The sequence below is a fragment of the Eptesicus fuscus genome, chromosome 10 (assembly GCF_027574615.1).
Source record: "Eptesicus fuscus isolate TK198812 chromosome 10, DD_ASM_mEF_20220401, whole genome shotgun sequence".
Taxonomy (NCBI): Eukaryota; Metazoa; Chordata; class Mammalia; order Chiroptera; family Vespertilionidae; genus Eptesicus; species Eptesicus fuscus.
This window is the reverse complement of record NC_072482.1, coordinates 6,495,976-6,522,460: the sequence shown is the minus strand read 5'-3', so window position 1 is coordinate 6,522,460 and position 26,485 is coordinate 6,495,976. Positions and strand designations below refer to the sequence as shown.

At 55.1% G+C, this 26,485-nt stretch overlaps 1 protein-coding gene across 1 annotated transcript in view; it reads right to left on the bottom strand.

Moving 5' to 3' along the window:
- Positions 1-20,244, bottom strand: part of PNPLA1 (patatin like phospholipase domain containing 1) — a 34,333-nt gene extending 14,089 nt beyond the window's left edge. The window contains exons 1-3 of the mRNA XM_054722556.1: positions 19,786-20,244; positions 1,136-1,368; positions 19-84 (exon numbers count right to left, since the gene is read on the bottom strand). Coding sequence (XP_054578531.1) covers positions 19-84; positions 1,136-1,368; positions 19,786-19,990 — 504 coding nt within the window. The 5' untranslated portion in view covers positions 19,991-20,244. The remainder of the gene's footprint in view (positions 1-18; positions 85-1,135; positions 1,369-19,785) is intronic.
- Positions 20,245-26,485: the final 6,241 nt, after the last annotated feature.

The following is a 26,485-nucleotide window of genomic DNA, read 5'->3' as shown; positions in this document are numbered from 1 at the left end:
CCACGCCGCAGCACTCACCACGCCGCGGTAGGTCGGGGGGATGAGGCCGCAGTACACGGGGACAAAGCAGCTGCAGTACAGGGCCTGCGGGGGGAGAACAGGGCTGAGACGCCTGAGGCCCTGGGGGTGGGGGCACCTGCAAGCAAACCCCGGGGCACGGCCAGCCTTGCCTTCCTTAAACCCAAGGTGGAGGCCCTGCCTTCCTCCCAAGTTCAGCCCCTGTCCTGGCCCTGACTAGTGGGGTCCTTGGTCCCAGCTTTAAAGGGAGAGGGTGACCTCCATGATCTCCAGGGTCCCTTCTGGCACCAAAGTTCCACAAACTCAATGGGATTCAACAGCCATCATTGTGCATCCGGCTTGGGCCAGGTCCTGGCACCAAAGGAGGGTGAGATGCCCACCCTTGGGAATGCTGCAAGAGGGGGAGTAAGCAAGCAGGTGACAGTACAGGGTGACAGGTGCTGTGATGGAGGTGAGCATGGGCACGGTGGCCCCAAGGAGGAGCACCCAGCTCAGGGGGGTTGGGGCGGGCAGATGAAGGAGAGTTCCCGCAGGAGTGACTGGAGTCTTCTGAGGCAGGTGAAGGGGAGTGAGAACTAGAGAAGGGCATCCCAGGCGGAGGGCACAGCAGGTGCAAAGGCGGTTGGCACGGGTAGACGAGGAAGGTGGTAGAAGGCTGGAGAGGAAAGTCTTGAAGAGCTGGTGCCAACAAACCCAGGGATTGAGGTGGCAGAGGAGGTATCCACGGGCATTGCCTATTCACCCTCCACCCCAGGATCACGGCCAGGGCAGTGTGGGGATGTGAGGATGGGTGGCAAGGGCCTTGTCTTCAGAGGAGGGGACAGAGTCATGCAGCGTAACCCCTTTGTCATGGAAGAAAATTGGGTATATACCCCCAGCCCTCCCCAGCAAGAGCAACTCCGCTAGGAGCTATGTTAATGAGGCTAGAACAGTGCCGCTTTATGTGTGGTTTGCTCCGGTTGGCACAGGTAGACGAGGAAGGTGGTAGAAGGCTGGAGAAGCAGGACCTGCCCTTCCCCACCGTACTCCACAGCCCCGCCCCCACCCCATAGCCCCGCCCTAAGCCAGGCCCCGCCCTACGCCAGGCCCCGCCCTACGCCAGGCCCCGCCCTCTTGCCTCGATGAGCTCCTCCTTGGACGTGTACTCTGAAACCACGACACTCTCTCCGTCGGTGAAGCGGGTGAGGCTCACGTGCAGCTTGCCGGTGGCGGCCTTGTAGGAGTCCTCAGGCAGGGCCTGGTACAGAAACCGCCGCATCATCTGCACCATCCCGCAGGAGGGCGCCAGCGGCCCCAGGAAGGACTTCTTTGTCTCGGCCACGCCCACGTTGAGGACGCGCAGGTACTCATCTGTGGAGGAAGCCGAGAGGAGCGGGAGGTCAGCGGCCGTGGCCGAGAGAGGTCAACGGCGACTTCCCACCTCATCCTGCAGCCAACAAATGGGAGACCTAGACCGCTGAGGCAGGGACGGGACCCACCCGCCGTTCTGCTCAGGACGAGAGCAGACGCGGTAGAACGGAGTCGCTGGCCCCCGAGCGAGACAAAGGACCACTTTCCTACCCCAAGGAGCTTCCCCGGCTCCCGTCACACACCTGCTGTCTCCACCAGACAACATTCTTTGGAGTCTGAGAGACCTTTTGTCCTATCTGAGATTCCCATCAAAACACTCACACACACACACACACACACACTCACCACTGACACAGCTGAAAGCCTTCACCAGTGACACCTGGGGCACTGGCTTAGTGCCAGCTGCATCTGCGTGCAGGGAGGGCGTGCTGGCCTCGGGGCAGATGAATTTCAGGGAGGGGTGAACTTTGTCCTGAAACTATTGCATCATCTTCCCTGTCGGGCCCCTGACAGGCCCGACAGGGAGAAGGTCCTGAACCCTGGAGACGGCTGTGCCAGGCTGTCCCGCAGGCGCCCAGGAGGGGGACACCTTGTCCTCCTTTTGAGAGGAGCACAGCCAGGGAGGGCGGACGTGTTGTTCAGGGGGTGGCAGAGGGAGGTGTAGGTTGCCTCCCGGGCCCTGAGAATCCCACCAGGGAAGTTGGGGTTGTAGGCTTGCTAAGACGTGCGGTGGTGCTGGAGTCGCACAGCAATGCTCCGAGGCAGGTACCTCTCCTCACCCCACTGGTCAGGAAACTGAGGCCCGGAGAGGCAATATAACTTGCCCCAGGTCAACTATGTGCTACGTGGACAAAGTGGGGTTTTAACCTCGAGTGACCCCGGAACCCATACTCCTTCCTCTAAACTAAGCTGCAGGCTTCCGGGGTCCGGCCTGAACCTGCTTCCTGCCCGTTGCTGCTACCTTCTACCGTGTGGAAGCTCCCTGGGCACATCAGGAGTGGAAATGGCTCTGGAAAGGACTACTAAGGTTTTAAACAAGCATTTCATTGTAAAACCTCCCACACAGGAGAGCCGCCTCACCATCAGCATCAGCAGCGATGGCTACCTGGGCAGTTGTGTGGTCATGAGCTCTCTGCCACTGCAGGTGATCAAGCAGAGGCAGGAAAAGCTCCCCAGTCAGAGAGCTTATTGAGGGGACTCCTGGGTGGCCCGTTAGGGCTAAGATCCCTTCTAATGCTGCGATTCCGGGATTCTCACCAGAGCCCGGCCACGTCTCTGGGAAGTGATGGCGGGGAACCTTGATCTCCGTTTATAAACAGAGCAGCTGAGGCCCAGAGACCTTAAGTGGTTTGCAGCCATCTGGGGACAAACCAAAGCTGGTGATGCCCTACTCCTCCTGTGTTTTACAGGTCACAGGTCATTCCCACTGACCCTGGAGGTGGAGAGGTTAAGGAGCGTCCACATCCTTCTCCACTCTAGAAACTGAATCAGGGGAACCCTAAGTGTCCTTCCTGAGGTGAGAGAGCCAGGCGCTGTTTCTCTGACTCCCGCCCACCGTCTTTCCCTGGGTGTTGGACTGATCCCAGAGGCGGGGGAGCCTGGGTTGCCATGGCGACAGCCTTTTCTCACCAACATGTAGAATCCCAGCTGCATATGTGCAGTAGGGACTGACCTGAGCAGCAGAGCATCTCAGCTGTCACCCTGTAGGGGGGAGGCCCGCAGTTAGCGTTACGGTGTGTGTGCCGACTGATACCAACAGCGTTTTCCCTGAAGGGAGGGTGGCAGCCAACCCACCAGCAGGTTATGAAACAGCTGGGCATTCGGATACCAAGGTTTGGGGTCACTGAGCTCTCTCCTACAAGACCAGTGGGAGGGGGAGTCGGACGTGGGTGGGGACATGCTGCTTTTAGAAATGTTTTTCAATCCTCACTTGAGGATATGTTTTTATTGGTTTTAGAGAGAGAAGAAGGGAGAGGGAGGGGGAGAGAGAGGGGGAGAAACATTGATTGGTTGCCTCCTGCATGCACCCTGAATGGGGATCAAACCCGAAACCTGGGTATGTGCCCTGACCAGGAACCGGATCTGCAGCCTTTCGGGGTACAGGACCATGCTCCAACCAGCTGGACCACCGGCCAGGCTGCTTCTGGAATTCTCAGTGAGCAACCTGAAGCGGTCACAGAGGAGTTGGTGGCTTCCCACGATGCCTGGGAGCCAGGAGCACCCACAGCAGTTTGCCCACACGCCCCTGGACTCCCAGCAAGAGGAGCTCACTGGGACCGATGGAAGGACGTTTGTTCTTATTGCACAAGAAGCACATGTCATTGTGGGAAATTGTTTTAAGTGCAGATAAGCAAAAGGAAAAAAGGAAAATGACTCGGAATCCCTCCGCCCAGAGATTAACATTTGGTTTATGTCTTCCTACACTATATATTTTATATGTAGTCTTACTGACAAAATACTTTCATGGAGTCAATCTATTTACATTATTTTGTAACTTGCTTTTTTCACCTAATAAATCATGTCTTTCCCATCAGTAAGTACCCACTTATAACCTCATTTACAGGCAGCATGGGAAGCACTGTAAGGCTAGGAGATTATTGACTGAGCAGGTCCCCTGAAGGAGTTGGCTATTTAGTTTCCTTGCTTTTATAAGCCATGCTGCAATTAATAACCTCCTGCTAAATTCTTTGCCTGTGTCCTTCCTTATTTTCCTTAGGATGGGGAGAGGTGGGGTGCTAAGTCAAAGGCATGTGCACATTTAGCCTCATAATGCTTATTTTGATCATGGCTTTTGTGTATTATCCATTTACAGTCAACTCAGCTGTTCAGAGGGGGTGGTGGGTGACAGGGACTGAGCAGTGGCCAAGATAATAGAAATAGCATTGGCATCTCCAATATACTTACATCTGAAAACAGTGCCCCCTGGAAACTAGCAACGCTCTAGCCAGGATCATGTACCCAGGGAGGGAGGGGACAGGAGATTGTCTGATTTCTCCCCTCAGGTGCCCAGTTTAATATTCTTCCCTGCTGCTCGGGGGGACTCATACCACAGGATGCCTTTATCTCCGCTTCTCCTTGCTTCTCTTCAGGTCCGTCTGTGTGTCTCTGTCTTCAGAGACTCTCCCCCGTCTCCCTCTTCCCCCCTCCCCCCGCTTATATCTCTCCCTAGCTGAGGCAAAAGCAACTAATCTTCTGGTTAACAAGTCTTCGTTGGTAGCAAGTCACATGCTAAGCATAGCAATTGCTGGGTGCTGTGAGGAGGGATAAATTTAGCTTGCTTCTCTATGCATCTCTGTCCTTTCCAGCACCTTCTCACAGTTAAAGGGCTCCTTCCAAGCTGCTGGGCTCTGAGACACAGTGTCCCACACCGACCACAGCCAGGCGGGACTTAAAGCAGCACAGCAGGAAACTCAAGGCTGGCTGCTCTCACCCCCGGCCCACACTCGCCACGTCCTTTCACAACTTCGTATCAGCTAAGGGTGGTGACTGCGTCTCCCGAGCCAGGAAGGAGGTTCTCTGAGGGCTGGTCCTGCCCTCCCTCTGTGGCCGGTGGTGGGGCACTGCCCATAGAAGGCCCTGAGAAGCCTTTGTTATGAGCTGGGAGCTCCTCCGGGCAGGGATGAGCCATGCTCACTGCGCCCACCAGGCCTCCCACCACACTTGGGGCCGTGATTGCTCCGGGTGTGAACAGAGGAAAATAAGAACCTACAGGGAGGAAAAGCAAATGACGGGGATGCTCACAAGGAAGGGCTTGACTTAATGACCCAATAAAAGCTTGAAAGCCAGATCGTGCCAAACAGATGCTAGATAACAGAGTTGGCTTTGGCCAGTGTGGCCCATCCCGCAGGTTTTATGGGTCCACGGTCCTAAAAGCTTCAGCAGGAAAATAAATAACCCAGATCCTGGGACTGGGAGGTTTTGAGGCCATTTGGAAGCTGCTCCAAATCTCAGTCACTTTTTTCTAAGACCAGATCCATTTCTTGGAAAGAACTCAGACTTTGAAGCCAGACAGATTTGGTTCAAACCCCAGCTTTGCCGCATACGATCTGGGCAGCCACGTAACTTCTTCCAGCCTCAATTTGCCACCTATAAAACGGGGTAATAACACTTAGGTTAGGGGTTGTTATGAGGCGGGCATTTTTAAAGTCCCAGCACACAGACGAGCTGGGTATCAGTAGGCCAGCAGCTCCCAGGTGGCCATGGAAAAGCCTTCGGCACGTTTCTGCCTTTCAGCTTTCTCATCTGAATGGGGGCAGTGATTCCTGCCCCACGCCTTACCAGGTGTGCACAGGCTCCGGGTGGTGAGGAGGGCAGGTAAAAGCACTGTGCAGAGGAGGGGTGCACCGGCTTCAGGGCTTGGGGAGGGATGGTGAGAAGTAGGAGAGGCATGGTTGGCCACAGCACTCCTCCCTGTCAACTTGGGGGGCCTACAGATCTAGTTGGTAAAGGGGGGAGGTGGAACAACCATTGACGGGAAGGATGTGAATGATCAGATATGCATTTATCTTATTTATCTGCTACGTGCCTACAGTTTCTTCTCTTCGTGAGAGCAAGGATGGTCTCTGTCTTGTTCGTCCCTTTGTCCCTAGCACCTGATAAAGTGCCGGGACATGATAGCACGTAATAAGCACGAATACACACGTGAACAGTGAATAAGTGAATGCACCCCCGCCATCGAAGGCGGACCCTGAGGTCCAGACAGAGAAGCAGCTATTCAAGGTGACTCAGGCTTCCCTGCCCATCCTCCACAAGGCCTCTCGCTGAGCGAAAAATCCTAGAAGGATAGGCACCTGTCAGCTGACGATTTAAATAGCTGGGGATCCCGTTCAGGGGGTGCCCGAATTAGGTCTCTGCGGAGGAGGATGGGACTGCGCGGGGTAGCCTAGCAACAACCTCCGGCTCAGCCAATCACTGTGAGGCGCCTCCCGCCGTGAGCAGCAGGGACCGCGATGGGGGCCGGGAGCTGGGAGCAGCACCGGGGCGGCGCCTGCCGCAGAGCCGGGTGCCCAGGGAAGCCCTGCGGGTCTCCGTCTCCGGCCTAGAAGCCTGCTGCTCCCGCCCGGTCCCTGCTGTACCTGCATGACCCTGTGGGTGAAGCCTGGTCCCTGGTGTAACCTGGATGATAGGCTGCATGACCCTGTGGGTGAATCTTGACCCCCGACTGCACTGTAATAACAATTACTGTCTTAACAGCAGTCCTTCACTCAAGCAGGTGTCACACTTATCATCTCAGTTTATCCTCACAGCGACAGCGCGCCCGAGGGCAGTGCCCGTTATGCGCAGTTTTATTTCTGTGCCGCCCTGCAGGGGCATTGACGGAAACAATGGCTTCAGGCTGCAGGGTCCCCCTGGACGGCCCACCGAGACCCTCTGGGCAGTGGTTTTCCGTCAGGGGGCCTTTGTTCAAAAGAAGATCTCAGGTGGAGGCCCGTGCACAGAACAGCTCATCGTAGGCTGCTCTGGTTGAAGCCCAGCAGGGTCTCAGACCTGTCGGGTTGCCCACCGCACCCCAGAAGGGAGCCCCTGAATGCACAGCCCTGAACCCCCTAAGACCCTAGGAGCCTCGGTCACACCAAAAATACAAGAGTATGCTAATTCTCTCCGTTTACGGGCAAGAAAACCAGCTCAGGATAGAGGTTATGCTCAATAACTGCGGCCGAATGGCTGGAGAAGTGAGTAAAGGCTGGGCGTGCCCTCGGTCTCACAGTCTGTGCCAGCCTGAGCCAGAATTAGGATGTCTAGAAAACTCCTTTTCTACTCTGTTCTGAATGCATTGCAGGCGTTAGCCCAAAGCAAAACAACTGTGACCTAGTAATTACGCAAAAACACAAACTAAACCCCCCCAATACTTTTTATGGGCAATCATCATCTTCCATGCATACCCTTTTCAACCCTAAGAGAACTGGCTTTAAAAGTTCAGATTGTTGTATATCGTGTTGTCATGGAAACGGCAGTGCCTCCCGCTGGTTCATCACCTAGATTCCCATCAGGGCGCCGTGGCTGCTCTTCCCCAGGCCCCGGGCCCTCACCCTGCCCCTGCGTACCTCTCCCCCAGGATCCAGGCACGATCTCCCCAGCTTTCCACCGAAGGACCTAGTAATCACCTTGAGAAACAGGCAGAGAGGATATGTGTCTAGAAAGTTCTCTGGAACCTCACAGTGTTCTCAGGGCCACTGCCCCTGCTCTGTTCTTTCTGACTGTCTTCTTCGGTGGACCCAGAATTCCCTTTGAGATTCTGCTTCAAGATGGAAACCACACCCCCTTCCAGGCTGTGGCCCGGCCCACCGTCCTACTACCCCACAGACGCCCCTGCACTACTGAGGGGACACGGGGCTAGTGCAGAGCTGAGCTAGTCACCCTCCGGTCTTCCGTCTTCAGAGTTGTTTTTGGGGTGTGTATTGGGGGGGAAGGACCTCCAGGTGAGGCTCTGCTACACAGAACAAAGGCCATCTCAGAGCACCTCCTCATTTGGGATTTCCCAAATCAGTTCACCACTGCACAGGGCCACCCATGCCTCCCTCTTCCAGAACCATGGTCCCTGAATGCCTGTCTGCGGACTGGCCTTGTGCCCTGTTCCCTCTGTCCAAGACTTCAGCCAGTTGGGTCTTTTAACCGCGTCCCTCTCCGTCTATGTCACATGAGTCTTGAAGTTCCCATGAAGCCACCGCGCCGGTTACTGCTCTTCCAAGCTACCCCGTCTGGTTCCTCCTTGCTGCTAGGCGCTGGGCCAGCTCGGAGGCCTCATTGTCTATTGAATCTTCATGAACGCCTTTGAGGTAGCGCTATGTCATCTCCTCTCTACAGATGGGGAAACTGAGACTCAGCCAGTAACTTGCTCCAGGTCACACAGCTGGACACAGCAGAGCCAGGCTCGAGTCCTGAGGGTCCCAGAGCCAAGGTTCTTTACACCACAGTTCACTGCTCCTCCAGGGAGAGCACCCTGTCCTCCCTCAGAGCTCGGCCCCACTGCCAGGCCAGGGGCTGGTCTGTCTAGTTTAGGCCACCTCCTAAGGGCTCAGATGTCCCTGGGAGACAGGAAGTCTCCCTTTAGAGCAACAGAACCCAAGTCGCATCTTCACACACATGCTCCTCTGCCCCGGACCCAAGGCCCCTTCTCAAGCCAGGTCAGTCCCTTCTCTCACAGTAAACACACCATTCACAATCCAGCTTTCTGCCCTTACTCATGCTTTGTTGTTGTTATTTTTTTCCATTGAGAGAGAGTGGAAGGGGGGAGGGGGAGAGAGAAACATCAATGTGAGAGAGACACATGGATTGGTTGCCTCCTGCACACACCCCGACCGGGTCCGGGGAGCGAACCCACAACCCAGGTACGTGCTCTTGATGGGAATCGAACCTGAGACCCTTGGGTGCAGAGGCCGGCGGCGCTCTAACCACTTAGCTACACTGTCCAGGCCTCACTTTTTTTTAACCATCTGTGCAGACCTCACCGTAAAGCCCAGCTTAAGATCTGGGCCTCCTCCTGAGAGCCTTCCCCGGTCACCCCACTGTTAGCTCCTTCTGACCCCTGCAGTGTGCCCCGGGCACCTCAGGCTCTGGCCAGCTGCGGTCCTTGAGGACAGGGAGCACCTGTAACAGGAACCCCCTTCTCCCCTATTAGTGCCTAGCTCAGTGTCCAGCTGAGTAGGTAATGAGCCCTCGCTGGTTTGGCTCAGTGGATAGAGCGTCAGACTGTGGACTGAAGGGTCCCAGGTGCGATTCCGGTCACATGCCCAGGTTGCGGGCTTGATCCCCGGTGGGGGGTGTGCAGGAGGCAGCTGATCAATGGTTCTCTCATCACTGATGCTTCTGTCTCTCTCTCCCTCTCCCTTCCTCTCTGAAATCAACCAAAATATATATATATTTTTAAAAAATGAATAAATGAACTGTAGGGACTATTTCTTTTTTATTCCCACAGGGATGGACACAGACTCTGAGCTGGGTCTCTCTCACTTCGATGTTTCTCTCTCTTTCTCTCTCTCGCCTTCCCCCTTCTCCCTCCCTTCCACTCTCTCTAAAAAAAATCAATGGAAAAATATCCTCACTCCTCAGGTGAGGATTAAAAAGAATAATAATTTTTAAAAAATAAAAAACAAGAAAATTAAAAAAGGAAAGAAAAACCAAATCCTTGTGCCAATTAAAGCCCACAATTATGTATTAAAAATATTAATCAGACCAGTCAGAGTCCAGTGATTTTTGTTTTAATAAGCTTGGTAAGTTCCATAGGGCATTCTTTAATTAAATGAAAAATGCTGCTTTACCTAACCTATGCTTTTCTATTTCAAGGTGATTTTCTTTTCATTTATTCATCCACTCATTCAACATTTGTTCATCAGACTTATTGTGTGACTAGGATTTGCCGGGCACTGTGCCAGAAACACCCATGACTCCTCTTGTCCCTCACCGTAATGACCAAGGGATGTGGGCCCACCCCAAGCTACAGGCGGGAAAAACGAGGGTGCGGCAGGTCTCTGGCTGGTGGAGGACCCGCGGTGACAAGGGGCAGAGCCGTTTCTTTCCTGAGGGCGCGGGCACATCGCTCCGCAGGGATGGCACCCCTGCGCACCTCCTTCCCGGGAGCTGCGTCCTCACCAGCCCTGGGTGGCTTATTCCTCGGCTGAGTGACAAAGGCAGGCCCGGGGGTGACCGAGGGAAAGAATTCCGAGCCAAGGTTCTCGCAGAGGTCGCCTTGTCCTCCCAGCACTGGCTCCTGAGTCCCAGCGGGCCCACTGCCCGGACACACCTGACCGCCTGCCAATGACAGGAACTCCAGCTGCCGCGGCTCCAGGGCCCAGCAAGCCTTCGGTCCCTGGATGGCAGCAGCTGCCCGAGGCAGCACCCGACCAGGTGTGCGAGGCCAACAAAACACCTGTGGCCTCCTCCGTCCTCAGTGGAGGAGTCGTGCTGGGTCCTGTGACGCCCACATTTGAGGGGTGGGGCCCCTGCTCCTGGCCCTGCCGCGTGCTTGGCAAGGCCCTTTAGAGGCCCAGTTCCCGCCCACGAGGACAAGGCAGGCACGCTCGTGCCCAGGGCTGCCGCCCCTGCTGGTCTCAGCCTGGAACCACCTGCTGTCCCTCCTCCCCTCAGGGAGGCCTGCCGCCAGCCCACCGGAAGGTTATCCTTAGCCGCCCACCCCGCCTTCTCCTCTCTGTCCCCCTTTGCGCATGATGCCGACGCTGTTCTATATGTTTGGTTATTTGTGGCTTGATTTCCCCAGGAGAATGTCAGCGCCACGAGGGCTGACCCCGGTCTTGGCCACCGTGGGCTCCCAGGACCTAGAGTGAACTGACAGGGGAGGGGGAGGGGGGGGCTGTCTGATCTCTGTAAGTCAGCCAGAACCTGGTCCTCGACTTCTTTGTCTGCACACTGAGGGGATTAGGCTCAAACAGTGGCTTTCAAATTCAAATAAAAATCGCAGCAACCCTTTTTTTTAAATGAAATTTTAGGCAGTAACTCATGTGAAAGATGGACAACAGCCCGATAGACTTGCTGGCCCCAGGGCTTCGGCGTGTGTCCTCTCCCCGCTCCCCTGCTCCTGCTCCCCCTGCCCCACGGAACCCTGGGGCTCCTTGGAACACAGTTTGGAAACCACTGGCCTGAGTTTCGCCTCCAGCTACTCACTTCCTCTCCCAAAGACGAAACACAATTATTTGTAAAACGAAGGTGTTGGACTCACTGACCTTCCTTCTGTGACATTCTAGTATCATAGACCCATAACTGAGAGAACTATCTGAGAGCCAGGTAAACCCCAAAATAGACATGGCAAAGACATTCTGTGGCATGCCTGCCAGCAGCCAGCAACTGTCAGGCATTTGTCGAGCGCTCTTATTTGAAGAGCAATCTGTGGCAGCCATGGGACCATAAGATCTCCGATGGCTCAACCAATCCAGCTGATGAGACCAGAAGCGGTCTGAAACCATCAGGCAGCAGAGCATCCGGCACTAGGATGGGCGGCCAGGTGCCAGAGGCCAGGGAGACAGCGAGGGAGGGGGCAGAACGGATGGCTCAGAGCGCAGCCCTCCCCAGCCAGCAGACTGGACTTGACCTTAGGGATATGAGGTCATGCGTTCGGTCCCAGGCAGAGGGAGAATCTGTCCATCATCATCACGTCACCAGTTACAGTTATTGTGGCAGAGTTTGCTAGTCGTCCCCAATATCCATCCTTTCCTTCTTCCTTAGGGATCGAACCTCCCCTTTGTAGCTGAACATGCCTCCCAACATAAAGTCTACATCCATGTCCCAGCCTCCCCTGCAGTCAGGTGTGGCCACGTGACCAAGTTCTGATCCATGGGACATAAGGTGACAGGTGTGTGTCACTCCAAGGCTGCCCTCAGAGGAGAGAGGTGTGCCCGCCCCTCCCCTCCCGACTGGAATGCAGACATGGCGGGGAGTCCCTTGAGCAACAGGATGGGAGGGCCCAGCCCTAACTCTGCGGGGCCACCACTCAGCCTGGGGGGGGAGGGGTGCACAGCCACATGCGCCAGCAGCGCTCCTCTGTCTTGGTGAAGCCCCCGCTGCGCCCCCAGTGCAGCTACAGTATCAACCCCGCAGCTTGCAAAGCTCGTTCCCGGGCCCCTGCGGTTCCCAGGGCCGGCCCGGGGAGGGGAGGCAGGCACCCTCCTCCCACACGGCACAGGGGCTGAGGCTCACGGTGGCTGGCCCAAGGTCACTCACCGCTGCATGGATTCCCAGGACCAGCTTGGTCTGAACCCCACTGCCCCCCTTCCTAAGCCCACTCGGAAAGCCACGTGCGGAGAATCTGACTGGAGGACACTCCGCAGCCTTTGTTCCCAGGAGCCTGCCTCCTGGTCAGGGCTCTTTCCCACGGAGATTCTGGTCTCTGTGGCGAGGGGGGCGTCAAGGATTTAGCGCCTGCTGGGAGTCAGGAGAGACTCTCAGGGGAGTGACGTCTGAGGTTGGCCTGGGAGAATGGGGGTGCATCACAGAGGGAGAGGAGAAAGGGGACAGGCTCCCGGGAGAGGGAACGCTGGGAGCAAAGACACATCTGCTCCAGGGAGAGCTCCCCGGCCCTGCCTAACCCTCAGCCCCGCCCTTGAACGATGTGACTTGGTGGTTTGGTTTGGGTGTTTGTCGGAGGGGGTTGAGGTTGCCATTGTTGAGAAGGCAGGGTGAGAGGTATTGGAAAATAATGACTGTTAGAGGTCTACACAAAGTCACCCAATGAGCTCAGCTGAAGGTCAGCTCAGTCCCTCCGTCCCCCCCTCACCCAGCAGGTCCTGGCTGTGAGGTCGGCCAGCCTGCTCCCCGGCTCTCGGCTCTCGGCTCTCAGACTCAGTCCTCATCCGCAGGGAGATGCCCACGCTGACCCTCCCGCTAAACAAGGCCAGGGAGCCTGCCCACACCTTCTGTGGGAGTTGAAATATTTCCAAATAAAAACCACAAGAGACAAAACCAAGCAGGTGGGGAGTGGACAGATGAAACCCAGTAGGTAAATGCTGTCATTGTTTGTTAGTTGATGGGTTCTCGGAGGTTCATTATGTTATTCTTTCCAACATGTTTATATGTTCCCATTAAAAAGCTATTACAACGTTTTTAAATGCTCATAGCAGCATTATTCATAATAGCCCAGCCTCTCATCGGAAGAGTGGGATCAATAGCATGTGATCTACCCACACAATGGAACAGCACTCGGCAGCGAGGAGTGAGCTGCCACACGGAGTGAGCGAGGTCAGGGCAAAGGACCTTGTGTGCGGCCTCCTTACAAGGACGGTGCGGAGGAGGCAGCTCCATAGACAGGAAGTGCAATCGCGCTGCCAGGTGCTTGGGGAATGAAGGGATTGAGAGGTGACGGCTAAGGGGCACGGGGTTCCTTTGGGGGTAATAGAAATGTTCTATAATTGATGGTGATGTTGGAGGGACAACTTTGTGAATATATTAAAAACCACTGAGTTGTGTGCTTCAGATGGTGAACTGTCTGATACGTGAAGGAGATCTCAAAAAGCTGGTCTAAAAAACTAAAAAGCAGAAGGTGCGGGGGGAGTAAAACACCAGGAGAGGCTGTGGGCCAGGGGTCGTCTCCCTTCTCTGAAAGGTGGGTTGGGTGTGGGGATCGATCGGCCACGGGGAAGAGACAGAGCAGCCCTAACCAAGGTCAGTCTTCCTCGTTTATGGCCCAGCCAGAGGCCGTCATAGAAACAAATCCAGCCTAACGCCCCGCGGTGAAGCCGCTCTCCGCCCTGGAGAGAGCCGTTCCCCGTGAGCAATCAGATCTGGGTTTTCATTAGCGCCGTCCGCGATGGGCATTTTGCAGGTTCCCGTGTGAAATGCCGGCCCGTTTGTTTCCGCTGCCTGCCCACACACCATGGCATCTGAGGTGGTTCTGCCTCTGAGTTTTCCAACGGGCATGGGTCTCAACCAGGGCTGCCACCGAAATCCCCCGGCTCCACCCTGGAAATCCTGACAAGGTGTTTGGGGAGAAGCCTGGGCGATGAACATTTTAAAGCTCCCCAGGTGATGTGAATGTGCAACTGAGATTAAGGACCTTCAATTTAATGAAGTTGTTGTTTTTCTAACAACTAGAAGAAAATATCAAAATCATGGCACAGCAGGGGTAGGGGAGCCATTTTTCTGCCAGGCCCATTTGGATATTTATAACATCATTCGTGGGCCATACACAATTGTCAACTTAAAAATTAGCCTGCTGCATTTAATTAACTCAGCCTAATGCCGTGGCAGGGCCAGTCCAAATGATTTCTCTGCCTTCTATGGCCCGCTGGCCGAGCGTTTCCCACCCCTGGCACAGAATGAGTAAGTATCCTATCACGAGGCTTTCCACATGGACCCCGACACCCGTGGGCTGCACTCTTCACGCCCTCTGGAGGCCACGCCCTGTGTGACCGTGTTTGTTGTCATGCCCGTTCTCATCAGAAGCCTAGGCTCCTGCCCAACCTGTCCCTACCTGTCAGACGTCTACTCACCTTTCAAGCACCAGCTCAAATGCCACTTCCATGGGGCCTTCCATGATTGCAGGCACCTGCTCCCTCCCTCTGCACTTCTGTGCCTTTTCATTTGCTAGCACTCAGTGGGAGCCTTCTTGTATTGTGATTACCTGGCTGCCCTGGAGTTTGAGTAGAATGGAAGCTTCTTGAGGGCAAGGGCAGAGCTGCATTTTTTAAAAATATATATTTTATTGACTTTTTTTTTTTTTTTACAGAGAGGAAGGGAGAGGGACAGAGAGTTAGAAACATCGATCAACCGCCTCCTGCACACCCCCTACTGGGGATGTGCCCGCAACCAAGGTACATGCCCTGACTGGAATCAAACCTGGGACCCTTCAGTCCGAAGGCCGACGCCCTATCCACTGAGCCAAACCGGTTAGGGCCAGAGCTGCATTTTGTACGTTATCTCTGTGTCCTCTGCAGGCCCTAGTATATGCTCAGCAAGCACTTGTTGAATGAATGAATGAGTGATTGGATGAATATGAATGACTGCCTTGCCGTGCAGTTTTTATAGAGAGGAAAGTGCCTAGTAGCTTAAGTGGGGATGGAGTTTTAAGTCCACCAAATCCCCATTCTTTGATAAGAAAAATTTCATTTTTCAAAATTATGCAAATTCCCATCTCCACTTCTGCCAGATTGGAAATCCTGAGTCTCCACTGGTTGTCATGGAGAGCACCTCGCCTTGGAGGAGTGACTCGGTCAACAGACGTTTACTGCATCTAATAAAAACCAGGCACTGTGTTGGTTTCAGCATTTTCACGCAGCCCCAAGTCGGCCCTATCACAGAGCGAGGCACGCTTCTCCAGATGAGCACACTGCTGCTTGGCTTCCACAGAACCAAACACAGTCTCAGGACCGGGGCGCCCCGCTGGGAGTAAGAGGAGGGAGGCCCTGGGACCCACGCGAGGAAGAATACTGTTAAAAAGAGGCAAACCTCTGATTATATGCAGATGGTCTGATTGTTTACACATGAAATATGAGATAATCTACCAACAAACTCTTAGCACTATTAAGAAGTTCAACAAGGTTGCTCAAAACAAAATTAATATCCAAAAGAGCCAACATTCTTATATCAGCAACAATCAGATTAGAAAATGCCATAGAAAAAAGATCCCATCGCCCACAGCAACAAAAATTAACACATCTAATAAAAGACCTACACAGCCTTTATTAAAGGGCAAAAGAGGTCAGAAGAAATAGAGAGATAGATGTCATTTCAATCAAAATCCCAACAGAGCTTCTCAATGGGGGTGGCGGCGGGGAGATAGGAGGGTCAAGAATAACAGAGGCAGTATTTGAAGAAGAAACTGAAGAGGAGGGGGAGGAGAGGGATCGCCATATGTGAGGTGCCATATAAGGCTCCCGTGATTGAAACCGCGGGTGGTGCAGAGGTAGACAAGTTAGCCAGAGGAAGAGGAAGAGACTCAGGGGCAGACTTGAGAATCCAGGAGCTGGAATAAGCCCGAGGCAGCATGTCAAACCGGTGCGCAAAGGGCTGTCTGTAAATGGGGTGGGACGATTGGTTAGCTTAGCACATGGCAAAATCATTACAAATGTGGATTTCTGCCTCAAACTAGCCACAACATAAATTCCAGCCTAAATATGAAAGAGTAAAAACTTAAAAACCTTTGAAAGAAAATATAGGAGAAATCATTATAACAAAGTCAAGATACTAAAAAAACACAAGTTGTAAGAGGAAACGACTGATACATTTGACTCATTAAAATTTTCTGAGTGACAAGAGACCTCATAATCAAAATAACAACAAACTGTGGAATAAGACAGCCACAATGCCTGTAACTGACAAGTGGTTAATGTACAGACGATGGAAAGAACATCTCCAAATTAAAGAGAAAAAGCTCACTCCGTAGAAAAAACAGGGAAAGGTCACGAGCAGGCAAGTTACACAAGAGCCAACACAAGTGATCAATGAACACAGAGCTGCTTGACATCACTAGTAATCAGGATATGCAGATTAGATAAAGTGAGACATCACTTACATTCATTAAATTGAATTAATACTTTGCAGTCTGACAGCACCCAGGCCTGATGACTTGTGGGGAAATTAGTGGTTAAATTGGGACAACCACTTGGGAGAGTAATTAAGCCACGTCTGGCATCGTTAATGCGATGCATACCAGAGGGAAACATTCCATGCGGGCATGGCCCACACAAACACGGATGCTCGATGCAGTGCTGTTTATAACAACAAACACGGGGCCGTGTCCATCAGAATGGCTGAAGGGACCCTGGGACAGTCTTCATGGAATATATACTGAGAGAGGCCGAGAGCCTCAAAGACCGTCCGGAGACCAAGTCCCGGTTCTTGGTGTGCGTCTGACTGATGACAGAGGTTATACACGTCCCTCGTCCCTCTGAGTAGAGAATATCTCCCCCGGTCTGAGTGCAAATCCCACCTGCTCAGAGAGACTCCCCTGACCGCCCTAGTGACACAGCCAGCATCTGCAGAGCGGTTTAAAGGTGAGCGTGGAGACTGGCCAAACCCCAGCTGTACCGAGTGCTGTCTGTGTGACCGTAGGCAAGCGAGCCTCTCTGTGCCTCAGTTCCCGCCTCTGTAAATGGCGATAATAGTAGTTTCGCCTCAGAGGGCTGTTGTGAGGGCTGAATGAGGTGATACCCCGAAGCCTTAGAACTGCCTGAAATAAGGAAGTGGGGGGCCGTAGGAAACGCCGTGGCGGGGAGGCGGAGTGAAGTGGGCTGGAGGGACGTGGCTCAGCGAGTCAACAGGCTGCTGAGTGAGAAGGCGAGCCCCCCTGCATCTCACCCCTCCCTGATCTGCTCTCCTAATCACGGCAGCACGCGGCCCAGCACCCCTCCCGCCCCCTCCCGTCCAGCCAGCTGCCCCTCTCCCCGCCTCGGCTCCTCTCCCCTGCTGTCCAGGCCCATCACAGCCTGGCCAAGTGCGTTTGGGGCAGTATTTATGGAGTTGATTGAACTGGATTAATTCTGTAAAGTCCTCGAATGTCAGAGGATGTAGACATCACAGATTCTCTCAGATGGTTATTTTAAGTTGAAACATGACATGAGGAGGTGGGTGCAGTGGACCAGGTGAGCGACACAGACACGGAAAGGGGGAGAATCTGAGGCAGCAATCTGTGAGCCCAGGTCAGGGAGAGGGGCTCCCCCTGCCCCTCTCTGCAGGCCTGTCCCAGGGCCCATTGGGTGACAAAAGCATTAACTGCCTCATTCGCAGGAGTCTGTGTGTGAAAAAAGATCTAGAGCAGCGGTTCCCGACAATTCTTTGGCCAGGCCCCACCTAAACATCTCTAAAATCCTGATCCCCACCCCCACCCCCGCCCCCGTGACATACAATCCTTATTCAAAAAGTGAGCTCCTATTCACCTGGAGGAAGCCTAAAAGGCCATCAACTTGGTCTAAACAAGCTTCCAAGGAACATGGCATCCATGAAGGAGAAAAATAAAAGAAGGAAAGGACAGTTGAAGTACTGAGGAAGAAATCACTAAGAAATTGTTAAAAAAATAATAATATGAAGTGATATGAAAAAATAGCAAATAAAGTTTTAAAACATATAATAGAGAACTGAAATGCATAAATATGTCATAATATATATTTATATACTGTATATGAGGCCCTAAGAACCATAAGGAATACAAAATATTCACTGTTAATAACTCATTCTCGAATTGCCCCCCTTAAAAATCAAATTGTCCCCCTTAAAAATTGCCCCCCTTAAAAATCAAATTGTCCCCCCTGTGGGGCGTGTGCCCCCCCCCCCTTGGGAACCACTGATCTAGAAGGATCCAGGCAGAGCCCTCAGCACTGGCTACAGGAGGGAGAGGGGATTGCGGTGAGTGGGGTGGGGGTGGGAGGTCGGGGAGGATTTTTTTACTGTATAAACATTGGCATTGCTTGAATTCTGTGCAGTGAGAGAGGATTTATTACATGTGAATATTCAAAAGAAAATTTAACTTTGCCCATAAGAGGTACTCAGTGAAGGGCATCACTATTATCCTTTAAAACAAAGTCGAAGACCCCCTGCCCAGCACACAGGATGGGCCCGGGGCATCTCCTCCTCACACGCCGGCCCCTCAGCCAGGCTCACCGGCTCCACCTTCAGAGTGCATCCTGAATCCAGCCACCCAGGTACTTCTCTCTGCCCTCCCCCCACCCCCACCTGCCATGCTTCCTTGTCTCCACCCTGGGGATTGGGTACTGGTAGAATCCCCACTTTACAGATGCAGAAACTGAGGCACAGAGCATGCAGTAATTTCCCTGGGTCCACATTGTGAAATGGCAGGGCTGGGTCCAACCCACGGACGGGTATGCCCTTAGCCGCCCCCACATCGCCCTCACAGCCTCTGTGCCTCACCTCTCGGGAGGGATCAGAGCTTGTCCTCTGTCTCAGGCCCTCGGAGATCTGGTCCCTGTCGGCCTCCCAGCCTCACCCACCTCTCCTCACCCCCTCCTCCCCACCCTTCAGTCCCACCAGCTCCCTGGCTGCTCCTCGCCTAAAACATTCTTTCCTGCCTGGCCTTCGAATGGCTTCTTCTCTCTGTCTCTGCTTGAATGCCGCCTCCTCCAAGAGGGCTTCCCTGATCACTCTTTCTGAAATAGTCCCCACTTTATTCTCCAACCTCTTCCTGCTGTCATTTTATTCATGGATCCTGCACTTGCTGCGGTGACACCAGGTTGCTGTGTGGTTGTCTATTAGGTGTCTCCTTCCCTAGCATTTCTGTCCCGTGAGGACAGGGACTCTGTCCCTTGTGCCTGGAGCAGAGCTGGGCACAGAGCAGGAGCTCAGCACACGAATAGCTGCGCCCAGGCTGCCCGTGTGGATGGACTCTGGGCCTCCAGTGCCCGGTCGAGGCCTGCTGTCTGGGCTGCTGGGAACCTGTGTCCCCCACCCCACACCCCACCCCCCCACACACAGATGCGGCTTCTGCCCTGGGGATCAGCGATGCGGCCCACCCTTCTCTCTGGGCCTGGACTAGCCGCCGGAAGGTGAAATGAGAGCGGCCACACTCCTCCCAGTTCCTCCCACCCTGCCCTGCGCCCACCGCAGCCCCGAGCTCCCGGCTCCGGCACCGGGAAGCAGGCCGGGCCAGCCCATCCCCCCAGGCGGTACAGACACGGCCGTTCACCTGTGCCGGGCAGGGCCCTTCACCACGTCTGACTGTGCCCCGCTGTAAGTCCCCAGACCAGGATGTTTGGGGGACCTCCTGCCTCAAACTGAGGGAGACGGGGCATCACCGGCGAGGCGGAGCGAGAGATGGGGCCAAGCTCCCGGCGGGTCAGACACTGGTACCCGGCGGACTCCAGCCGCAAACACCACAGCCGCCCGCCACCCCGCTCGACCCACCCCCTCCTCCCCTGTCTCTGGGAAGCCCTGGCTTTGCTCCCCTAAGCATCCCTGAGCGACCCCGAGGCTCCACCTTGGGGGATCCCCCCCGAGGCTCAGGGAGCGGAACCAAGGCCTTACCCATCTCAATGCCGCAGATGACCAGGGCGGCGATCACCGCGCCCGCCGACGTCCCGGCGAAGCGATGGGCGGTCTCCAGCATCCGGGGGGCCAGGTCCCGCAGGGCGTCCACCGCCCCAGCCTGGTAGTAGGAGAGGAAGCCGCTGCCCGAGAAGGAGATGGAGTGGGGGGTGTCCGGGTCCCCCTTGAACACCTGTTCCTCCATCTCCTCAGCCTGGGCCCGGGTGGGGAGAGTCACCCCTCAGCTGGCCTGCCCGAGCGGGGCCGGCCCCCCCGTGGGAACCGGCTGCCAAGCTTCCCTGCCGGCCCGGCGCCTGGGACGGGGCGGCTCTCCGGGCGGCGGGCACCCGTGGGGGCGCGCCAGGACGGGGTGAAGGAGGCCCAGGTGTGCGCAGGTCCCCAGGCCCCTGGTTTCATGGCGCGGCTCGCTTCATCTCCGCAGAGTCCTCCCTCTGCCCGGCCGGCTGCACCTGGGAGCCTTCCAGCTGCCAGGCAGGGCCGGGCACGGGGCGGGCACTCGCACCCTCCGCCCAGAAGGCTTCGCACACTGAGTTGCAAAACTTCCGTGATGCTATCAGAGGGCCTCGCCCCCAGGCTGAGGCCACGAGGAATTCAATGCTGCTCCCTCCCGGGACGCATCCCCTCCCACTGCAGGCCTGGCAGGCTGGCTCTGCTTTTGGGGGACACACTCCCACCACCCCTGCCCCTACGTGACGCCCGCCCCGGCTCCTTTTCCAGACCCCCGAGGCGTGTGGCGCGGGGCGAGTCGTCACTTGTTTCACTGCTCCGCTCACAGCTCCCTGTGCTCACTCACTTGGCTCCCACGGCAGGCCTGGCCGCGGGCAGAGCCCTGGAGGGAGACACCCAGCCCTCTCCATCCTCACCACCTTTCTCTCCGGCCCTTCACTGACCCACTGACCCTCTCACCAAACCCAAACCTTCATGCTGTCTCCAAGGCGTCCAGGAAAAAATTCCGCTGAAACCTAGAACATTCTAAGCGTTGGGGTTGGACCCGCCTCTTCCCACTTTGGGATGAGACGTTGGAGAGGCACCATTTAGCCCCAAGGATGAACAGCTTGGGGGACAGACATGGCCTCGGGACGAGGGCAGAGATGGTTTGAAGGCCACGGAGTGGGGCACGGGGCCAGGGGAGTGCGGGGGGGCGCCGTTCACACCCCTGGAGCCGTGGCCCACGGCTCTGGAGAGGGGAGTCTTCCTCACACCTGTAATTTTCACAGCACCCCCCTCCCCCGCTCTCCCACCCTCCCAACTCCCCATCCCCCGCCGTCCCCAGACCCTCCGGAGGCAGGACCAGAATTAGAATTGAGACACCAACTACCCCGCCCCAAGTGGCCAGTCCAGCTCTCGCTCCGTGGGGGGGGGGGGGGGTGACACCCCAGGGTCCCGGGAGCTCCCGGCACCTCTGCGGCCTCACTGCCCCAATGGATTCCCGCAGCGAGGGCGGCGCCCAGGATTCAGGGAGCCAGGGGTTCTCTCACTCGGGTAGGTAGCTCCAGGTATAGAATCGCCTCCTCTGGAAAGAGACTTTGGATTAAATGTGTGTGTAAGCAGAGCACGTGTGTGTGTGTGTGTGTGTGTGTGTGTGTGTGTACACGCAGAGATTTGAGGCTTGTGGCTGGGGGGAGGGGGAGCCCGTCAGCCTCGGAGCATCGCCCGGCCTCCTTCCTGGGAAAGCAGGCCGGCCCTCTGAGCATGGCACAGCCCGCCCCGCCGGGGCCTGGGACAGGAGTGCGTGCAAGTGCCAGCCTGAACTCAGACACTTCCGGTTTCTTGGGAACAAAACCGGCAACTGTGGAGCAACCAGAGAGCCAGGCAAGGCGCCTGTGGTTGGGCTCCGAGCTGTGCAGGCGGCGGTTCCCGCCAGAACGGCTGCGGGTGAGCAGCTGGAGCCCAGGGGAGCTCCGCGGAGGGCTGCGGGCTGCGGGCTGCGGGCTGCGGGCTGCGGGCTGCGGGCCTGAAGAAGCTGCGGGGAGGAGGGCGGGGGCAGTGGCAGGGAGCACCAGCTCCTTACGGAGGAGGGGCGGGCGGGATGGGGCGGGAACACGGGATTTGACAGACACAGGCTGAATCCCAGCTCTGCTATCACAGGCAGCGTGCCCTGTGTAACCGCTCTAGGCCTCGGCTCTCCTCGTCTGTAACAGGGACGATAATACCTAAGCTCACAGCAGTTAGAGGTTACAGACGTGGCTGTAAAGCGCCTGGCACGTGGGGTTTCTATCGTTATCCACCTCTGGAAAGGTGGCCGGGAGCTGAGGTGGAACAGAAAGGGCCCTTGTGGACCTTGGGGAGGAGCTGGGCGAGCTGTCAGAGGGAGAGCCCTGCAATGAGACCGGCTGGAAGACCGGGGGCGGGAGGGGGTGGGGGAGGGGGACCGTGCTGCCTCCTCCAGGATGCGGGCAGCCGGGCCAGGGCGGTGGCTGCGGAAAACAGGGTCGTGAAGCCATTGCTGCCGAGACTGGCAGGACCAGGGCCCGGGCCGGCTGGGCAGGATGAGCCAAGGCGATGCCCGGGGGCTGGGAGGAGCAGGCTGCCTTTTGCTGACTCGGGGAACTGGGTGGAGGGTGAGTTACCTTGAAGTCAAGTCTGAGAGGACAGCGAGACATGAGCTGGAACACCAGCTGTCTCCAGCTCGGAGCTCCCGCCAAAGGAGGAGGGTAAGTAAAGGGGTCTCTACCCGGGCTCCCTACAGGCCCAAACCAACCAGGGGTCAAGCATCAGCAGGAGCTCAGCGAGCGAGTGCGCCCTCTACTGGAGGGGTGAAGAAACCTCATCCTCGCAGGCCTGGTCCTGGGCGCTGGGTGAAATTACACTGCACTTTTTCACAAGCTTCCCTCCCAGCGTCTGGTGCGAGAAACGGCTCAGGACTTCAAACCAGGTCTGCCTTCCAGGTCTGCAGCCGCTGGGGCTCTGCAGGAGGCAGGGCCCCGTCTGGTTGGCTTTTGGGACGACCCAACCTGTGTGCTATCCACCCCAACGTGTAACAACTATGCCAAAGACACACAGCTAGCACGCCGCGTGCGCGGAGCAGTGCTTCAGAATCCGCTGTGATGGGGAACATTTCATTCTTTAAAAAATGTATCTTCCTCATCAGGCTGGTGTGGCTCAGTGGTGGAGCGTCAACCTAGGAACCAAGAGGTCACGGTTCCATTCCCGGTCAGGGCACATGCCCAGGTTGCAGGCTTGATCCCCAGTGTGGGGCCGTGCAGGAGATGGCCAATCAATGATTCTCTTTCATCATTGATGTTTCTATTGCTCTCTCTCCCTCTCTGAAATCAATTAAAAAAAACTTTTTTAGCCCTACCTGGTTTGGCTCAGTGGATAGAGCATTGGCCTGCGAACTGAAGGGTCCCGGGTTCAATTCCAGTCAAGGGCACATTCCCGGGTTTCGGGCTCGATCCCCAGCAGGGGCTGTGCAGGAGGCAGCCAATTAATGATTCTTTCTCATCATTGATGTTTCTATCTCTCTCCCTCTCCCTTCCTCTCTGAAATAAAAAATATATTTTAAAATGTTTTTTTATTATTTTTCTTCTTGTTGTTATTGGTAGCTCTGAACATTAAAATTTTTTTCCATGGGGTTAAGAGGCACCTGAGTATATGATTGCAAGTGGAAAATAGGGGACAGAAATCAGATATTGGCAGTTTTTCCATTTTCATTTGTGTGTGAATTTTGTAGTATAAATGCGGGGACATAAAGCATTAATGCAAGTCAAACTGTGTCAGGAACAAGTTGCAGCAGCTCCACTTTATAACAATATAAATAAACCTGTTAATTTTTCCTGGACAATGCCAGCATTTGGATTTTTCAAAAATAAATTTCTTACTGATGGCAACTGCATGGTGTTTGTAGCATTTTTATCACACGGTAGATCCCCCCACTCACTGTACTTTCCAGCTGAGCTGTCCTACAGGAAGGCACGTGGCCTTAATGTTGTCTGTCTCCCCTGCTGTTACTGTATGTTTGCTATTAAAATACAAAGACAAAAAAAAGACATTGGAGCTGGGAGGTGGGGGGAGGGGAGCTCCAGAGAGGGAGACAGAGGCCCCTCACCCATTGGGGCTGCAGAGAAGGGGAAGCAGCTGGAGGAGGCACGGGGTCCTGTTGGGAAAGACAGCCTTGGACACGGACTCCCCTTCCGTGTCATCTCGCTAAGCCCAGTGAAGTGGGAAGCAAGCCGACCCGCTCTACACGGTGGCAGGGCTGCAAGGCGGGGCCCACCCCTTCAAGGACAGTGCCTGGTCCTGACCGGCCCCGGGCGTCCCCGATCCTCCCGCCGGGCTGTCAGTTGAGGCCGGTCTTCACTGAGAGAACACCTTCAGTTCCCTGGAGACGGGACAGTGGAGATCACGCAAACTCAGAACTCACGACGGCACGCGAGAAGGTCCCTTCGGGGCTGTGAGCGTGTTCACCGAGCGCTGACCTTGGCAGCGGGCTCTGCCCCTCTGACCACGGGCCCGCCTGCCCTGGGCCTCGGTGTTACACGCTGGAGAAGCTCTCTGCCATGGGCCTCGGTGTTACACGCTGGAGAAGCTCTCTGCCATGGGCCTCGGTGTTACACGCTGGAGAAGCTCTCTGCCATGGGCCTCGGTGTTACACGCTGGAGAAGCTCTCTGCCATGGGCCTCGGTGTTACACGCTGGAGAAGCTCTCTGCCATGGGCCTCGGTGTTACACGCTGGAGAAGCTCTCTGCCATGGGCCTCGGTGTTACACGCTGGAGAAGCTCTCTGCCATGGGCCTCGGTGTTGCACGCTGGAGAAGCTCTCCTCCTGCCCCCTTGCTCCTGGCATTTACCGAAACGTACAAACTTAAGTGGACAGCATCATGAGAGGATCCATCCCAACATCTCTGCATTTGATTTTTTTTAATGTATCAAATTGTAGCCTTACATGTTTGATACATTTATTAATGTAGAAACATCGATGAGAGAGATTCATTGATCGGTTGCCTCCCACAGGGGATCGAGCCTGCAACCCAGGCATGTGTCCTGACCGGAAATCCAATGTTGACCTCCTGGTTCATAGATTGACGCTCAACCACTGAACCACGCCGGTCGGGCTCTGCATTTGATTTTGTTTTTAATATATTTTTATTGATTTCAGAGAGGAAGGAAGAGGGAGAGAGAGACCTACAAACATCAATGATGAGAATCATTGATCGGCTGCCTCCTGCACGCCCCACACGGGGGATCAAGCCCACAAACTGGGCATGTGCCCTTGACTGGAATTGAACCTGGGACCCTTCAGTCCGCAGGCCGATGCTCTACCCACTGAGCAAACCGGCTAGGGCTGCGTTTGATTTTTAAAGTCAGCTCATAACTTCTCAGGTGTTTATGTCAAGTTAACTCTGCTCATATGACTCGTCAACCCGTGAGGGGATAACAGGCAAATAACTGAGACTGCTTATCACACACAATTCCGGGAACATGGAATGAATTTATAGAAGAACGTGGAGTTTCCACACGCGTGAGACAAGTCACCCGCCCAGGACACGGCCCTCTGGATTCCGGGGTAGCCTGTCATTGACGGTGAACCACTCTGCTTAAGTCTTGTAAAGGCTTATTCAGTGAAGATCCTGGTGGCTTCCTGAGGTGAGAGTAGGAAGGTCCCCGATAACGTGTAACCTGATTCTAACTGAGGCCTCACCTCCAGTTTGCAGTGACTACAGAGGGAACCAGGTGGTTCGTTCCGAGCCCACTTCCCCACAGAGCAGCTGGAAGGCCCACTTCTTTTTTTCCATTACAGTTTGCACTCAATTTTTGTGTGTGTGTTAGTTTCGGGTGGTTAGGCAATCGTATACTTTACACAGTGTTTCCCCGTATCTCCAGCGCCCACCTGACACCACACATAGCTATCACAATATTACTGACCTCCCAGCCTCCCTTGCAGCTACAGGCTATCAGAGACCCAGTTCCGGCCCATGAGAAGCGGGGGACATCTGCTGAGTGGCTCCTAAGAAAGATTTCCTCCGTGATAAAAGGAGGAAGGAACATGAGGGGAGCCCCTTCTCCCCGTCACACTTTCTTCCTGACCGAGAGGCTGTTGGGTGAGAACCTGGTGCTGGGAACTAGGGCGGCCATCTTTAGGGGAACATGGCAGACCCTGAGGGCCTTAGTAGCCATGCTGTGCCACAAATTACCTAAAAGCTAAGCCTTAAAATAGCAAACATTTCTCATCGCACACAGTTTCTGTGGATTGGGACCCAGAAGTGGCTTAGCCGGGTCGTCCCGGCTCGGGGTGTCTGTCTCAGCAGGCAAGCTGGCAGCAAGGGTGGCAGACCTCTCAAGGTCACTGGGGTGGAACAAGCCACTGCCAGACACACTGTGGGCATCGTGGGCGGGCATCGTGCTCAGCTGGCTGCGGACGCAAGCTCAGCGCCTCACCTGTGGGCCTCTCCGTCGGGCGGCTCACAAGATGACAGCTTGTTTTTCCCAGAATAGGAGATGCAACGGGGGGAGAGAGAGAGAGAGAGAGAGAGAGAGAGACGCGAACAAGGGAAGTGTGAACTCAGGATGGAAGCCAGTCTTTTTATAACTTAATCTCAGAAGTGATGCTGAAGCATAGTAACCTCCATCTTGTATAAAAAACTGCTGTTTGAATCTCTGCTATTGTTGGATAGCCCCTAGTCCTGTAAACGCTGTCACTTTAAGACAGTCTGTTATCCTGTAAAATGACTTTGTTTTTA